The following is an 18,637-nucleotide window of genomic DNA, read 5'->3' as shown; positions in this document are numbered from 1 at the left end:
GGCATACAAATAAGGAAAAATACGTATGTTGTTTTACTAGTGGCGATAAGTGCCTTGGAGAACAATAAGGCAGAAGGAAGGATAGGGAATACCTGCAACAGGGGAGGGAGAAGGTTTGGGAAGCCCTCACTGAAAAGGTGACATTGAAGCAAAGCTCTCAAGGAGGGAAGGAACATGTGGATCTCTGGCTCTGTATGTGGACACAGTAAATGCAAAGGACCTGAGGCAGAAGAATGCTTAGCATGTTTTAGGAACTGTACAGAAACTAGCATGGCTGGAGCACAGTGCACAGGGGAGCATGGCAGGAGAAGTAAGAGAGGGCTGGCCAAATCATAAAGGGCTGGTGGTCAGTGTAAGGATTCTAGTTTTGTGCACGAGATGGGAAACATTGGAGCATTTTGAACCAAGCGATGGCATGAGTTGAATAGACATTTTAGTGTGCTCCGTCTGGCTGCAGTATGGAGGATGGACTAATAAGAGACAAGGAGAGAAGCAGGGAGACCAGTGAGGAGGCCATTCGTTTATCTAGCTGAGGGAAGATGGTGACTTGCAGCAGTGGTGGCATGAGTTAGAGTTGGAAATCAGCAGTTAGATTCTGGACATATTTTAAAGTTTGAGTCTTCAGGATTTGCCAAAAGACCAACTATTGGATGTGAGAGAATAGAGGAGTTAAGGGTGACTCTAAGGTTTGTGGCTGAGCACCTGAAAGTATGGAGACATCCTTTAATAGGATGAGGTCCCAAACTCTTACCATGCATCATATAACCGTGGGCTGTAGTAGAGGTGGCTCAGGAAGATCAGCGATGAATCAGAAACAAGACCAGTCACAAGAAGTCAGATTCCAGATTGGGCCTGACCAATAAGAAATATGGCCTGATGTTGAACTCTGTGTATCTCTCTTAGCAGAGGCTAAGGGAGGTCCAAGGACTCAGGTAAGGCTGAGCCCACAGACACAGAGTAAAACATGTGAGTTACGCTCAAGGTTGAGCACAAGGTAAAGTATGTGAGTTGTGGACAGAAAACAACAGAGGCAGTCAAAAGGCATTTCAAGATCAACACCTCCTCACCCCTGGTAAGGTTGGGCCAGATGCTGTCAGGGTACAGAGATTAAAAAAAAAAAAAGACTTGCACCCCCTTGGGAAGTTCTGGAAGGTCTTCCAAAGCACCACCCACTCTGCAATGTTCACATAAATGTCCACTTCAGCAGCAGTCCCCAATCCCAAGAATGTTATCATGGGAGTTACTGTTTTCATGTGCACCAAGAGCACAGTTGGTCTACTGAGTGGGCCATGGCTCACAGGTAATGTATGAACTGAGAGACCCTGAGAAGGTTCGTAACTGAAGTGCGTTTCTGGGGAAACTGCACTGTGCTGAAATTCCACTCATGGACTCCCTCCCCTCAGATATCTTTAGGGACAAGTTATTCTGAAATGGTTCCAGGAGTAATACCGGTTTGGAGTCTTCCAGCATTCATTAGCACTTTGTAATAGCATATTTTATACAAATTACACTCTTCACTTTTAGATCTGGTATGGTGGATGTTAATCATACTGGAAAGACAGGCAGGTGATGGAAGCTATCTGGATGCTTACTCTAGAGCAGAATGACAAGAAGACAGAGCATGGTGCCTTACCTCCCAAAGTTCTTTTGGATTCTCTTTCATCTGGAGAGACAAGGAGAAATGGAAAAGGGTACGGGAAGGAGAGGACTGGGGGCCGTTGACTGACTTGGCATTTTGATGCCTGCTCTGAGGCTTGCATTACCTCCTATGTGCCCTTTTCCTCCAAATCAAGAAGTAGCAGCATCCAAGAATACCACCGTGTGGGCTTACCTAGAGAGCAGAGTAGGACTTGTGTGTATGATACTCTGCCTCTTATATACTCTTCCTGGGTTGTTTTTTTTTTTCCCTCCACATCCCCACTTTCAAAACAGTGTCCCGAGTAGCATAATAAAACACTGAATTACTATGCAAACAAACCATTGCTCTAGATTTTGAAGAATGTTGTCTAACCATTTCATGGAGTCCTTGGGTGAATTCAGGAATTGAGGAATTCAGGTTCACTTTTCAGTGACTAAACCATCTCCTTTGAGACAACTCCTGTGCTGCTCTGACCTATCTTCAACATTTCCTTAGGCTATAGAGATTCAGTGAGGTCTTCTGGATGCCCTTTTGCTTCCCCTGGACAAGAAACTGGCCTATGTTCCAGTAGATTGAGTCCCAATGAACCCTGAGCTTCTGCCTTTAGTCTGCAGGACCTAGGGTACCACTTTGTCCCTTGGGTCATATTCCAGCAAAGGTTCTTTCTCTCTTCCTAAGTTAGCTATGAAGTCTGCCTCCACTACACTTTTAGGGGGAAAGGACCAAATCCAGTAAGTGTTCCAATGTTTATTTTCATACCTGATAGGATCATATGCCTTCTGAAAGACAAAAAGATTGAGTTGAGAGTGGCTCATCCATTGGTTACTGTATAGTTTCAGGGAGTACCATGTTTATATGGCAATATAATATTATTTGGTGATCTTTTCTCAGCCTTGTGAGTGAGTACAAAAGAGAGAAAAGGCAGCTAGGGGAGAGTGAGGAGAGGGAGAGCAATCCTTCAATAAAACTTATGAGAAGCGGCCCACCATACATATATATCTTTGTTACCCAGAACAAAAATATGGGCAATTACATCCTGGGAGGTTTGGGACTATATATATTTACTTAATAGTAATGGCTCCTCAAGGACCATTATGAATGATTGGGAAATAGAATATTCATAGGTGTAAAGCCGAAATTAGCCTACATGGAGTTTTCCCAGAGTTCACATCCACAGAATACATTTTTGTAGAGAAGAGGCCTGCCTAGGAGTTGATGTGCTCTAATAGTCACCATAAATAATTAAAAATTCAGCATCAGCAGAAGAATGCCTCCTCCTAGAGCAAAGAGGATTTTATTAAGTCTGCCAGTTCTCTCAGAATCACAGAGGCAGAACCAACTTACATTTCCTGACTCCTAAGGATGAGTGCGGAGAGAAGGGTCAGAGGAATTCAGCAGACATCCCAAAAGGGAGACCTGAGAACACCCTGCACAGGACTGGTCCAGTAACAGCCATGCTGGCCTGAAGCTGGTGTGACTTCAAGGTTCTGAGCACCATTTCTGGCTTGGTGCTGGAAATACCACAAATTGAAATACATATTTGGGAATGAGACCAAATTTCAAAAATTCCTATGAAGAGTGCCATAGAGAGAAGGCTTTTTAATGGGAAGAGGACAAAGAGGCTGTGGGCATCAAGGAAATCAGAGGTGTAGGGAAGTTGCTACAAGAGAAGGGAAGAACCCAACAGAACAGGATGCAGGTCCTACCATCTCTGCTACCAGCTGCTTGGCACAAATGCTGGAGGAAGGGAGGGCCATACAACCCAAGTGCTTCTACCAGGTACCCATTCACACCCCTCAGCGGTGACCCACAGATTCCCTCCTGCTTCTGGTCTTGGAGGAACTCCAAAACTCATCTGATCTTTTGCCTTAGTTCTCTCTTAGGGGCTGTGAATTTTCTCCTTCACTCTGAACCCATCTGCTTCTATCTTTTGGGGATTCCTCATGGTTTCTGGTCCAGTTGGAACATTCCCTCTTATACTACGGCACTCATATCTGTAAACAATGTGGAAGCATTTTTCAATCTTATATTACATGTATATCATTTTGAACACGCTGAACTTGGAAGGTACACTCAGGAAACAGCTTCAACCTTCTTTCACAACTGCCTTCAAGCATGCTCTGTCAAATCTCCTTTCCTGATCCTTGAACACACTCTCAGGCAGGAACAACAGCTTTTCATTAACTCTGGACTGTTACAACAGTCCAGACTTCTATTTTTCACCCACTTCAAAGCTCCTGTGGCGCCCAGCTGCTGCCTGACTCAGAACCAATCATGGAAAAGAGGAAAAGGTGGCTCGTTCTTTTGTTCTCCTTTTTCTTTCTTTCCTATCATAACCGCCCCCTCTCCCCGCCCCCTCCACCCAGCTCCGTCTGGTTTGGAACAAGGCGGAAGATCAAAGAAGACTGAGAAGGGGTCAGAGGTCACCAGTGTCCTCTGTAGTTCTCCAGGGTACCTCCAGATGCTTGCTGGTCCTTTCACAAGAGACCTTTCTCGATTCTTTAGAGTCCTCCACGGTAACCTCCTCACTCCACCAATCCCTGACAGACGTGATGCTCCCTGTCTGACCTTTCACAACATCCCTCAGCTACCATCATCAGTACATCCCTGGGTTCCTTTGCTCCATCAAGCAGGGGCTTTTTTTTTTTTTTGATAAATCTTTGCATTATTTTTCTTTTTTTTATTATTATGTTAATCACCATACATTACATCATTAGTTTTTGATGTAGTGTTCCATGATCTATTATTTGTGTATAACACCCAGTGCTCCATGAAGAACATGCCCTCTTTAATACCCATCACCGGGCTAACCCATCCTCCCACACCTCTCCCCTCTAGAACCCTCAGTTTGTTTTTCAGAGTCCATCGTCTCTCATGGTTCATCTCCTCCTCTGATTTCCCCCCCTTCATTCTTCCCCTCCAAGCAGGGGCCTTTTTTTGGTGACTCAAGACCAGTAACACTCCATGCAGTCCACTTGGCCCAGGGCAGATCTCTAGATACACAGATGCTCCAGCCACTGTCCTTCTCCCCAGTTTGCAAGCTGCTTCAGCTGACTTCCCACTGCCTCAATCTTCATTTAACTCTTGAACTCTCAAATAAAATTGCCCTATGGTCTCCTTCCCACTCTCCTCTAGCAGCATTATGGGAAGTCTTTGGGTGTTTGCAGCTCAGCAAGCATCCAGCCAGGAAATGAGATGTCAGTCTCCCATCCTGCAAACAAACGCACTTTTTGTGAACTGTTCTCAAGGGGTCTCTCACTTGGCTGAGGTAGGAAGCACCATCATGAAACAGTGCAGGGCTCCCTATCAAATAGATTCTTTTTCCAACCAGTCCCCTTTACATTTCTAGTTCTGACAGCCCCTGTGCCAATTCACTGTGCCTGGGTTAGTGAGTCTTGGAGAGATGTGCCTGACTCCTCTCTTTGGAACGTGTGGGCACTTAAAACCCATGTTCTCTGGTTCTGAGGCTTCAGCCAAAAGTTGGACATATGAAAATTTCTACTTAACAGCCTGTAATAGGTTTGTGAATATATGTGTCATCATTCAATTTCCTCCAGAAGCCGACCCTGAGACAAAAAATCTGACTGGAAATAATTTATTTTGGAGATAATTGTAAGAAACAGAGACAAGGAGTGGAGAAGTAAAACAGGGAAGGAAAGGCAGCCCCAAAGAGCTTGCTCTCAGGAACGTTCCATTGTGGATCACTAAAGCTTAGTCCCACTGGGAAACTCTCAGAGCCTCTGTGGAACACACACCTCAGAGAGATCTGGGAATCTGGGGGGAAATCTCAGCATTCTGTAGATTTTGCAGGGCAGCAGTTTCCATGGTATTGCCATTTTCCTGACATGCCCTGTTTTCTCACCCTCCTCTGCAGACCTGTAGTCTACCCCACGCCGCTCCCACCTTCCCTTCCTGGCTGGCTGATGAACTCTGCTAGAGTAGATGGAGTATATTTCCTTTCGCCATTGATGTTGAGATTGACCATGTAATCTGTTTAGGCAAATATGCATGTACCACAGTGCTTGACACGTAGTAAGCATTTATATATGCAAATGAAATTAATTAATGAGTTTTGAGAGAAAACCTCAATTCAGTACCTGTATTGCTAGGTGGGCTAGTTTGACCTATATGCCATTTGTATGTCTGTTTGCTTTCTGGTTCTTTGCTCTGTTCTGTATCATTGAAGGTACTGTTCCTTGCAAATCATATTGCTCAGTCTTCCCTGTCAGTATACCCAGGTATGCTCAGCCAATAAGAGGCACAGGCACTGAAAGAAAAGAGAAGCCAAGGGGCGCCTGCATGGCTCAGTCGTTGGGTGTCTGCCTTCGGCTCAGGTCATGATCCCAGAGTCCTGGGATCGAGCCCCGCATCAGGCTCCCTGCTCGGCGGGAAGCTGCTTCTCCCTCTCCCACTCCCCCTGCTTGTGTTCCCTCTCTCGCTGTGTCTCTCTCTGACAAATAAATAAAAAAATCTTTAAAAAAAAAAAAAGAGAAGCCAAGAGAGTTCTCCCCCTTTATCTCCTTGGGAAGAGAATGCTGCATTGGCAGCAGTGGCTGCTTCTCTTCTGTGTTTCCGGCTCTTACCAGACAACCCCTCCTCCATGGCCCCAAATTCCACCTTCCTAGCCTGCAGAATTTCCCACTCTTACCAAGTGGCTCAAGCTTCTGGGCTCCAGTGGGGACACAACATTTCTTTATCCTTCCATTCCCTTAGGGGTGTAGCAGCTGCCTGCATTTACTAATCTCTGCGCTTCCTCTTGTTCCCCTATTTGCTCTTTCAGGTTTTCTAATCCCTGTGTATTATTTCCTTTATTAAATTCCTTATAGTGGTTTCATTTTCCTGGCTGGACCCTCATGGATAATCTATTTCAGGAGCCATGTACAAAACCATGCTTTTTTCTGGACCCTGCTTCCTAAAGGAGATTTGTTTTCCTCCTTAATTTTTCTTTGAGAGCATTCCTGACAAATGCTCTTCCCTATGGCTTCTCTTCTTTTCCTAGGGTAATAGTATTTTATACTACTTGAGATAAGATTACATCCAAAACATTATCAGTAATCAAAAAGCTAAGTCTGCCCAATATTGTAAAGATGTCAGCTGCTCCCAAATGGATCCATAGATTTAATGCAACTCTTCTCAAAATCCTAACAGATTTGTCACATGGCAATTGGCAACTGATTCTAAAATTTATATGAAAATGCAAAGGCCAAGAATAACCAATGCCCTCCAGAAGAAAAACAGGATGGGAAGACCTTTTTCACCAGATATCAAGACTTATTAAAAAGCTGTGGTGTAGAGAAAGTGTGGTACTGCTCCAAGGATAAACAAATAGACCAATGAGACAGAATAGATCAGTATTCTGGAAGAGTCTAGAAACATACCTATGCACATATGAACTCTAGGGTTGTTTTTTTTTTTTTTTTTTTCAGTGACACTACACAGTAGGCGAGAAAGGATGGTCACTTCCATAAAAAATTCTCAGGACAACGAAGTGGCAATGTGGTAAAAAGTGTGACTGTACCCTTAACTCATGCCAGGTTTATTCTAAGCTCCGGTTCCTAAGGAAAATATTGGTTTTCCTCTGTCATCCTGCTTTGAAATAATTCCTTGGAAATGCTCCTTCCAAAAGCTTTTATTTTTTTTCCCCTGGTACACGGAGATCTAAATATGAGAGGCAAAATAATAAAAAGTTTGTAAAATAATGAGAACTAAGAAAGGTCAGTCTGAATATAGGAACTGGCTGTGGGTCAATTCACAATAATGAAAAGACTTTTCTTGATGAGTAATAAACTCAGCCCAAGTCCTGTCTGAGAAGCCACAAGATGACATTAACATTTTTAACCCTGTGCTTTACAAGAGAGCAAGACAAAAGGGAAATTGCTGAAACACTGGAATGTAGATGCTCTTGGAAGTTGCCAATTTCTAAGTACTATTGGCAATCAGTGTATTTTAAACAGCAGTTGGAACCCTTATATAATTTCAAAAATAGCTAAGGAATTTCTCCCAGATCAGCACCCAAGGAAGGGCCAGTCTTCCCTTAACATCTTCTTTGTCTGTACCCACTTCTTTCCAGAGGTTTTATACAGACTCTCTTGTGCCAAGAACATTCTTTTCTGTTTGTTTTAAAATAATATCAGATTTCAGAAAAATCCAAAATAGTATTAAAAATTCCCATATACCTTTCACCCCAGTTTCCCAAATGTTGCCCTGTTTGCTTTAATATTCCCTCTTTTCCTCTCTCTAACTCTATCTCTGTTTTTTTCTAAAACATTTGGGGGTAAGTTGTACATATGACACCTTTTATCTCTAGCTACTTCAACATGCATTTCCTAAAAACAAAGATATTTTCTTACATAATCACAGTACAATTCTCAAGATCGGGAAATTAACATGGATACAATATTTATTATGTAATCTACAGATCTTGTTCAAATTTTACCAATTGTCCCACTGATATCCTTTTCAAGACTATTCTTCTAAATATTCTGTGGCCATGGTCTTGGTGAAATAATTCCCAGCCTCTTTAAAAAGATGTAATGCATGCTTAAAGGATTTGAGCCTCATTGATTTTCAGGAAAAAGACACTGAAACTTCCGTTTAGCTGTGCATGAAGACATCTGCCTTTCCTAAAAAAGACCCCAAATGAAGTTTCACTCTATTCCCCAAAGCCTATGTTATCAGAGAAGATTCTGGATGGTTTCTCTTTGGTGTAGGGACTTGCATGCTTTTTTTTTTTCCTGATTCCTCATTAGACTGAGAGAACTCACGTTAAAAATATCCTGGAAGATGTTTTCACCTTCCTTTCACACATAACGAAATACCTTCCTATTTCAATTTTAAAGCAAGACAGGATGCACAGTGCTTATGGGATTTACTAGATTCTACAAGCAGGTTATTCCATTACCTGACACTAGGGCTCTGTTATAAAGGAGTAATTAAAGGCCAAAGGGTAACAACCTAAATAAATGCCTATCACAAAGTGGACTGGTTAAATAAATTCTAGTTAATACAGTCAATGTAATAATAGAGCAGCCATTCAAAAGAAGCTGCAGCTATGTATGTTTCAAGATAAATTAAGCCTAAACAACAGAAAGTGGTTAAGTAGTATAGACTCTGCAGAGGGTAATTAGAGAACTTGAGGAGATAGAAGTAGAAGGCAGACATTTATAGTAAACCCTTTTGTACCATCTGACTTAAAAATTGTTTACCACATGTATATGTTGTGTTCAGAGAAAGAAAGAGAGAAAATCACGAATAGTACGTAGGTAGGTAGGTAGACGGATTTGAGACTAAAAATTTGAAGCAACAGCAGGCTCCATATTCTCCAGCTGCACCTTTTATTTTGAAAGCCATCACTCCTTTTTCCATGTCCCCCCACCGTTTAGTCCTCTTTAGTTAGCAGGAGTCTTATTCTCGGCTAGGTAGTGAAGACACAAACCAGCCTTAGTCCTAGATACACTTTCAACAAAACCGCACACCATACACAGCCTCAAACACACGTTTTCAGGTTTGGAGGTGGGGTGGAGTGAGATGAGGAACAAGCCTGGGCAATCTAAGAGGGGCCTCCGTCTCTCCCCTTGCATTAGATTTGCACTACCTTCCCTCACCCCTTCATTCCTACGTGCGCCTTACTGTCCACCCCCGCTCCAGACCCCAAGCACCCAGGAGACTGGACTCCCTTAAATTTCCTCCTACCTGCGCCGCGGCCCGGGGCGGGGGTGGGGGAGCTCGTGACGTCAGGGCTTAGCGAGGGGGCGCCGCCTCCTGGGTTCCCACCCCTCCTGGCCCTGCGGCCCGGCTTGCCCTTTAAAAGAGCGGGGCCTGCGTCAACCGTACCACACCGCGGGGACCTGGACACACAGCTGCTTTCCCGGAGCATCTTTATCTCGCCTTCTGCCCGCATCTCACTCACCGGTCCAGCCGCCATCCTCTTCTCCGTGCAGATTCGGCCGAGCGGAGCCATGCAGCCGGCGGTGTTTCTCGGCCTCCTGGGAGCCGCGGTGGTGGCCGGTGAGTGGGCTCGGCCGGCTGTTCAGCACCGCGGACAGCGCCAGCCTCGGTCTTCCGGCCGCTGGGAAACCAGCTTGTAGATACTGGGGGAAGAGGAAGGGTTGAGTGGAAGGTTTCTCCTTCTTGCTTGAGATTCTTAATTTCTGAAACTCCCTGCTTCATCGTCTGACTTGGAAAAAGCCAGAGGGCTTCCTAGCCCAACCGGAAGAGTCTCAGTCTTTTCATATCTGAGTTTTCCTGTAGATAGAGAAAAACGTGCCTGCGCCTCCAAGGAAACCCCACACTTTGTGCTCACTTCTAAAATGTCATGCTCTCTCTACCTGGCTAGAGAGATGCTGCTAAAATCTTAATATGTAACTGGAATTAAGTATTTGTTTGGTTTTTTAAAGCCAGAGAACTATGGAGACACCAGAGTACATGTACTATGATATTAGTTGGCACCTGCATAATTTCCTTTATTATCATTATTATTTAAACATGATGAGATGAAAATAAGTCTCATATGTATATAAGATATCATATCTTTTTCTTAACATGTTCCTCTATATGTGTGTCTTTATGTATATGTATGTACAAGTTTAACGTAATTTTTTTTGTATTTTATAGTTCCATTTCTGGGGAGAGGTAATTTCATACCCAAATTCATCCATTTTTAAGTATGAATGGAATCTGCAGTAGATATTTTGACTTTTGTACTCCAGGAAAATAACAATTATAAAACAACCACAAAGATATCCTTGAAGAAGTAAAAACAAAACTAAACAAACAAAAAACCAAAACATCATTTTAGTCAATTCGGGAGGATGTAATTTTAAGTAGTAGATATTTGACAGTGTCTCTTTATGTGTGGAAGACTGTAGGGTTAATCTTTCAAACTACTATGAATCTTGAAGAAATGATCTCTGGAGATTTGGAAAAGTGTGTGTGCGTGTGTGTGTGCGTGTGCGTGCGTGTGTGTGTGTGTGTTGAAGTAAAATCACTAGACCATTTACCAGGGAAGTAAATATGCTACCACCAGATTAAACTGGAGGTTTTCTGTTACTGTTTTAATAACCTCATAGGATATTGTTCTTATCTGAGATTGAGATTCCTAACTGGAATTGAGGTATTGCCAACCATGAATATGAAGTTTCCAATGACAGCAATTGCTGGATCCCAAATATAAAGACACAAAAAGAAAACCAATGGTAATTTATTTTATTGCAAGCTACACACATTCAGAATTTTCTAACTTTTTTTTTAAAGATGTTATTTATTTATTTGACAGAGAGATACACCGCGGGAGAGGGAACACAAGCAGAGGGAGTGGGAGAGGGAGAAGCAGGCCTCCCACTGAGCAGGGAGCCCGATGCCAGGCCTGATCCCAGGACCGTGGGATCATGACCTGAGCCGAAGGCAGACGCTTAACGACTGAGCCACCCAGGTGCTCCCAGAATTTTCTAACGTTCTTGTCACTCTTATAAATTGCCTATAAATGTTCTTAATTTAAAGAAAACTAAATGAATATTTAGAGTCTTTTCCAGTCAAAAATATTTTCAAAAAGAAACTGCTTAAAATGCTATAGCTATGCTATACATTGTGCTTTAGACTACAAAACAGTGTCATTTGTGAGACTTATTTTACTATAGTGGTAAAATATTTATAGCTCCTTTATGCAAGAGAATATTTTAAGAAGGGTTCATATTTTAATATTGGCTAAATTAGAGACATTATTTTTTGAGAGATTATATTCTTTAAAAAATTATCAAGCTATAATTCACACATCATAAAATGTACACTTTTAAAGTGCATAATTTAGTATATTCACAGATTCTATAATCATTATCAAATGTCAGAAGTTTTCCATTACCCCAGAAAGAAACACCTATGCCCGTTAGCAGTCATTTCCCATTCCCACCTTCCACAAATGCCTGGAAATGAAACATGGTAACCTTCAAGCAAAGTTTGCTATTTAGCAAAATCACAGGGCTGAAGAAAACCTCAGGAAACCATCTGGTTCATTTCCTACCCTTAAGAGCTTCTGAAGGGAGATCCATACCTTTCTACAGTAGCTACTGGGCACTCTAAAAAATTAATATGAGTGAAGTAGCTCTGTGATATCCATATTATACTGGGTAAAATAGTTTCTGCATTCAGATGAGGTTGCTTAACTTTTTAAACTATAGCTGCATTTTTATTCTGGAATCAAACCTTAGTTTGACAGTCTTGTGATATATAATACTCTGGAAGTTATTCTCAGGTTTATCATACAATATAATTTGAAGATTTTCTACCATCTGACTACTTCACTTTTATCATAATCTTTGGGTTTTCTTTGGTGCCTCCTGAATCTTAATTTATACAAAAATAAGTCAAGCTACTTTAGGGGAATCAACATGTCTTTGATTATTACTTTGCTGTCACAGATTCTATTGGAAGAAATACAGTCGAACTTAGGTGTCTCACCAAGATGCATAATGCACTTTTATAAGGAGACCTCAGCTCCTTTCCATCAAAAACAGGCCTGAAGAGTCTCAGAGAAACAGGACTGTCCTGCAATAACAAACATGAGCTATAAATTGTTTAGAGTGATAAAGAAAATATATCTCGGAACACCTGGGTGGCTCAGTCGGTTAAGCATCTGCCTTCTGCTCAGGTCATGACCCCAGAGTCCTGGGATGGAGTCCCACATCGGGCTCCTCGCTTGCTCCTCTGCCTGTTGCTTCCCCTGCTTGTGCTTGTGCGCTCTCTTTCTGACAAATAAATTTTAAAAACCTTTAAAAATTAAAAAAAAAGAAAAATATTTATCTCTGCCCAAATCTGATGACTGTTAATAGTTAGGCAATGTCAGTAGTTAATAAAAGTACCTACTTTACATTAGTGGGGGGGGGAGTTATTAGCAAGAAACTGCATTACAAAGAAGGTTTAGTAAAGCTAGATTTTAAAAAGGCACCTTCTAGCTTATTAGAGGAGTAATTCTCTCAGTTATTTCTTTCCACAGAATTTTACAGATTCAGGTGCAAAGAATAAGTGCCAGAGTGGGAATGTTCCCAAATAATAGCCATTTGGGGGATAAAATAATGGCCCAGCATACTGGACCCTGGGTGCCAAAGGCAGGCCATCTGGATCTTGTTTGAACTAAATTTCAGGAAGATCGTGGGGTCTTCTTACCTTGTTAACCACTTCTCAAACAGTTTACACATGATTTTAACATGCTGGATAGCTTTGGGCTTCTTGAAACAATTGAAGTAGATCCCCGGCCATGCTTTAAAAAGGAAAATTCAGTAAGGTGAGTACATGGAATAGGTGTTTTATTTCGAGATTGAGCTCTATGATCTGTAATTGATTAGAGGCAGGCAGTTAAGAAGGCTTGGAGAGCAAATATTTTGTGAGGAGAGGTCAGGTTGCTGGTTAAAAATAAATTGCATTTGAGTTGCTTTCATCTCTGATGTCTGAGAGTATTGCTCTTGCTCCAGCTAGTTCTTCTCTTGCTCAGGGATCTAGAAGAATTTTCTGCACTGAGCTTCTTCAGCTATAATAGCAATTGTCTACTCCAGGGAATGCCAGGAGAACTGTGGAGATGGGCCTACATGTAAATGCTTTAGCTTCTCCAATGGAAAGGGCTTAGACAGAACAAAGTCAGAGTGAAAGATGAAAGAATCAAAGCAGCTTTGAAAGAAAAAAATGGCTTTGGAAAATTAAAAGCACCTGAAACATATCCTAAGAAGACAAAGGCATTTGAATCACTGGTTTAAAACAAGCAGAGTCTCAAAAAAATAAAATAAAATAAAATAAAAAATAAAACAAGCAGAGTCTCAAGAAACTTAATTTGAATAAATTAAAATTTATTCTTCTGTTTTTAAAGATTTTATTTATTTACTTGACAGAGAGAGAGAGTAGCAGAGGGAGAGGGAGCGGCAGACTCCCTGCCGAGCAGGGAGCCCGATGCGGGGCTCGATCCCAGGACCCTGAGATCATGACCTGAGCCGAAGGCAGACGTTTAACCATCTGAGCCACCCAGGCGCCCCTAAAATTTATTCTTTTAAAATATCCTCATTAGCCAGCTGTTAAACACCTATTTGTACATGATATTACAGAATTGATGCTGTACTAGAAGAATGAGATCACTCCCCTGCTCTTTACTCATGGCTGCAGACAACGTGGGGAAAGGGAAATGCAACACTGATAGAGATGCGTAAGCAACCTTGTTCAGACAAAGGACTGGGGGTAAAAATGAAGTAATTAGTGATATAAGATAATCACAAGCACGTCTTCAAAAATAAAGTGAGTTTTGGGAGGGATATTTTCTTGGGGGCAGGAATAGGTAGAGGGAATCACAAATCTTTACCCATTTTGGATAGGCAGAAGAGTTGAGGAGGGTACCCTGGTTTCATTTAAACTAGGTTTTAAACTTTTTGTTTACATTTAGAAAACTACACAGATCATAGTATACAGCTTAATGAATTTTTCACTCATTGAGCACATCTGTGTAATCAGTACCCTGATCAAGAAACAGAACGTTGCCGGGCGCCTGGGTCGCTCAGTTGGTTAAGCGACTGCCTTGGGCTCAGGTCATGATCTTGGAGTCCCTGGATCGAGTCCCGCATCAGGCTCCCTGCTTGTCAGGGAGTCTGCTTCTCCCTCTGTCCCTTCCCCCTCTCATGTGCTTTCTCTCTCTCTCATTCTCTCTCTCTCAAATAAATAAATAAAATCTTAAAAAAAAAAAAAAAAGAAACAGAACGTTGCCAGGGCACCTGGGTGGATCAGTTAGTTGAGGGTCCTACTCTTGGTTTTGGCTCAGGTCATGATCTCAGGGTCGTAGGATCGAGCCACGCTTCGGGCTCCATGCTCAGCGGGGAGTCTGCTTGAGATTCTCTCCCTCTCCTTCTGCCCCTCCCCCACTTGTTCCCTCTCACTCTCAAATAAATGAATCTTAAAAAAAAAAAAGAAACCGAACATTGTCAGTATCTCAGAAGCTCTCTTTGTGATGTGGATTTGAATTATACTGCATATTAGACAGTATTCATTTCCAAATCATGTTTAAGACATTGCTAGGGAAAACAGCTGTGTGTGTGTGTGTGAGAGAGAGAGAGAGAGAGAGAGAGCGCACTGGGGCAATTTTGGCTCCTGGACCGATCTTCTTCAACTATCTCCATTCTGCTCAGCTGTGACTCTGCCCCTCTCTCCATATAATGTGCAGAGGGTGGAGGTGATTTTGTGAGTTTGGGGTCACACAGCTTCCAAAAATCAACTAAAGTCTTCCCATTTATTTTTCTCCTTCAAAGCAGTCAGTTCTGTGCCAGTGGATAACAGGAACCACAATGAAGAAATGGTAAGTTGAATTGGAAGTCCAGAATCTAGACTTTTATCTAGATGCTAGATTCTCCCACTCCTTATCATATCAAACCAAACCAAACAAAAAAAACAAAAACAAATGACAGCAACAGGAAACCTACAACAGAGTCTTACAAAGCTAGGTTTTCATCCCTAAGGGGACGGAGGCAGAGAATGTCCCTCCTGCCCTGGGCTCTCATTTCCTTCCTGGATGTCTTTAGTGTCCCGGAGGATAGCTGTCATCACCATTTTCCTTCCAACCTGCAAGAAATGGGTGTTTATTTCTCGTCTCTTATGTAATCTTGACCCGATGCTGTTTTGCACTGTTCTGTGGAGAAGCTTCTGAGATTTCACTATGGTCCTGTAAATCTACATTTCTGCCCCAAGGATCCCATACCAGTACAGGCCACAGAGCCAAGCCTCTTGCTACAGCTGCTCTGGGTTGAGTTAGTCTCTCATCCCAGTGACACCAGCTTTTGCCAACGTGCTCTTGGGTTTCCCCCACCCCCAGGTGACTCGCTGCATCATCGAGGTCCTCTCAAATGCCTTGTCGAAGTCCAGCGCTCCACCCATCACCCCAGAGTGTCGCCAAGTCCTGAAAAAGAGTAAGTGTCCTACACTGCAGGAGATCTTTGTCCCTCAAGTGGTCCTTTCTCCCACTCCCTCCACTACACCTTCCACTTTACCTCCAAATGAAAGGGCGCAGGGGAGGGCATAATGAATTGGGAAGAGTGCGGATTAGACTAGGATCTGGGGAGATAGAAGATAATGGCTTCTAGTCCCACTCTGCCACTTCATAGCTGTGTGGCCACGGGGAAGGACCTCTTGCCTTTCTGGGCTTATTTTCTCAAAGTAAAATGAGGGAGTTGAACTCAATGACAGCCTTTGAGATAGCTATCAGTTCTTAAATTCCTTAGTTCCAGAGTTTGGATTTTTAGAACAGGCTTTCACTTGAATGGAGGGAAGTGTGGGGAGTGCTCGTTTGTGATTAGGTCGCAGGAGTTAAGTGTTCTGGGAATGCTGGAAGATGAAAGGATAGAAGGAGATCTTAAAATTATTCTTTGCCTTCTGCTCTTCTGACAGTGAGAAGTTAGAAGCTTGAAGGATGACTTGGAAACTTCTGGCCTCTTTACATGACAGATTGTTCAGGCCATTGTATTTATTTATTTATTAAAGATTTTATTTATTTACTTGACAGAGAGAGACACAAAGAGAGCAGGAACACAAGCAGGGGGAGTGGGAGAGGGAGAAGCAGGCTTCCCGCCGAGCAGGGAGACCAATGTGGGGACTCAATTCCCAGGACCCTGGGATCATGACCTGAGCCGAAGCAGACGCTTAATGATGGAGCCACCCAGGCGCCCCTGTTCAGGCCATTTTAATTTAGAGCTGATTAGAATGGGAGGTACTACCAAATGGTGGAGAACTGGAAGGGGGAGGCTACAAGAGGAGCAGCCGGTGAGTCAGAGCAGTGACCTTCTGAATCTAGAGTGGGATGCGTTCTCTATACAATCAACTTCTGTTGAAGATAAAAATTGAACAGAAATGCAAGCGGTATCCACTGGGAGTTGACAATGAAAGATCAGTTTTTCAAAAACTATGCCGTCTATCCTATGCATGAAGTCAACCTGATTCAGTCAAATCCAAAACACTGTTCTCTTCAACACCTTCTCTGCTTTTAAATTTTTAGTTAGGCTGGGAATAGTGGATTTGTTTTTCCTGTCACCTCCAAAATCTCCCATTGCAAGATATTACTCTCTTGCTATTGCCGCACATGAGCCATCATGCATAAAATGGTAAAAACAAGTATTGGCAATTGACCAAAAGAGTAACCTGGCAGGACTCAATCCACCATTGGGGGCTTCAGGGTAATCACAGATGTGGGGACCTGAGCCTCTATAGACCCCATGAATAGTGGGAGGAAGCTTCCCTACCAATCCCAGCATACATATCTTTCTGAATTTCTCCCCAAACTTCTTTTCCAGCCATTACAGGGAATAAATTCAGACAGAATGAGTCTTCAGGCAGAGACTAAAGGCAGCTCCTCTGGGCAAACCTGTCTCACTATCTCCCTTCCCCTTCCCTCGTTTACCAGATGGATGCAGAAGTGTGGGGTCTGCCATAGTAGGTCATCAAAGAACTGTGATTGCTTAGGAAGAGCTGTTGAATGTAGGGCTCTGCTTGCCTGCCAAGATCAGACTCAGCCTTTAGGTTGTGGCCATAGTGATTCTAGCCTCTGCTTAACACAGACTGTGCCTTGGGGTCTTTAGATGTCTGTTGAGAGAGACCCAGGGAAACTGGTTAAAATCAAATGACTCATGTCTCTCAGAAAGGACCCTGGTGACACTCTACCCAGAGAACTATACAATGCTGAGATTGGGAGGGTTTAAGAGATCCTCCTGGTTGCAGACTCAGCAGCCAAGGCCAGACAGACAGCATAGGGTATAAGGCAGGATAAGAAGTGACTCACAAACTGGAGGATACATGTCCCTTTGCAGGGGGGTGGGGGGCAGATATTTCTCACTTCCAACCCTACTGGTGGAGAAATACAGACTTTGTTATCAGATTTGGATTTTTCAAAAGAAGTTAAAATTTGGATTTGTAAGCAATATCTCCTGGTATTTAAGTATTGCCTTTGAATTTGAAATGACTAAAAATGCTATTTAGGCCAACCAGAACTCACCTCTGAGTTACCACTTTGTGGCTTCTGCCCAATTCTAGTTTTCTCTCCTGCTGATGTGTCTTAAACTGATCAGAAGACTGGTGGAGCTTTTCAGCCAGCTGGATGGATGAAATCTCCCTCCTGCCCCTAGCCCATCTCATCTCCACTCCCCATTCTGTCCAGAGTGTCTGTGGAGCAAGCACATACTTGTTGAGTGAATGAGCACTTAGGGGAATAGAGGAGAATCATTGTTTTACAGCTTGGAGAGACCTTAGGGAATACATAGCCCAATTTCTTAACAGGTAAAAGAATCTGTTTGTCCAGGTTAATCTGGTCATCCTTGCAACAGAGACTTAAGGATAGAAGGTACATTTCCCCCTTTTTTACTGGAAAGTAAGGATAAGCTTCACACCTTGGTTTATCAGATTGACAATGACTATGTGCTGCTAATTACAGTCCTCCTCTGATCTCACCTGCGGGGACTTAAAGCTAAATTTAGGAGGAAGTTCTAAGACTAAGGCACAAGCTGCTACAGGGAGCACAGATTTAACTGGGAAAAAATAAAAATACTCTGTTCCTGACCAGTAGGCAGTAGGAAAGGGGTGACACAGCCCCCACCCTGGAAAGCTGAGATCTTGTCTGATTAGGGCTATGTCAACTGACTCTCAGAATGATGTCAGTATCTGCCCAAAGCCTCCTTGCTCACCTGTGCCGACCTGGACGGCCCCACCTGCTTCAATGCTGCACTGGCTCTTAAAAGACAAAATCACTGGGGAGGGACCAGCTCTCAGGTGTCTGGGTATGAAAGGTCAGAGACATTTCAGTTGATTCACAAAACATGAGGATGTTATCATGCCAGGCTATGCTTTAAGGAGAGAGGTACTGACCATCCACTATTTTCTGGACATTTTTACAATGACCAATTTTTTCCATTTTGCAAATGTTCAATTCAAAATGACTCATCAGTGCCATTCAGTAGAAATATATTGTGAACCACAAATATAACTTCAAATTTCTTA

The 18,637-nt window shown here is 42.8% G+C and overlaps 1 protein-coding gene across 1 annotated transcript in view; it reads left to right on the top strand.

The window, feature by feature from the left end:
- Nucleotides 1-18,637, top strand: part of CHGB (chromogranin B) — a 42,608-nt gene that overhangs the window by 18,625 nt on the left and 5,346 nt on the right. Inside the window, 4 exon segments of the mRNA XM_035006521.1 lie at nt 9,499-9,536; nt 9,539-9,646; nt 14,911-14,957; nt 15,471-15,564. Coding sequence (XP_034862412.1) covers nt 9,499-9,536; nt 9,539-9,646; nt 14,911-14,957; nt 15,471-15,564 — 287 coding nt within the window.

Source organism: Mirounga leonina, unplaced genomic scaffold (genome assembly GCF_011800145.1).
Source record: "Mirounga leonina isolate KUSES-001 unplaced genomic scaffold, KU_Mleo_1.0 Mir_150, whole genome shotgun sequence".
Lineage (NCBI taxonomy): Eukaryota > Metazoa > Chordata > Mammalia > Carnivora > Phocidae > Mirounga > Mirounga leonina.
This window is presented reverse-complemented; position numbering and strand designations above follow the sequence as displayed.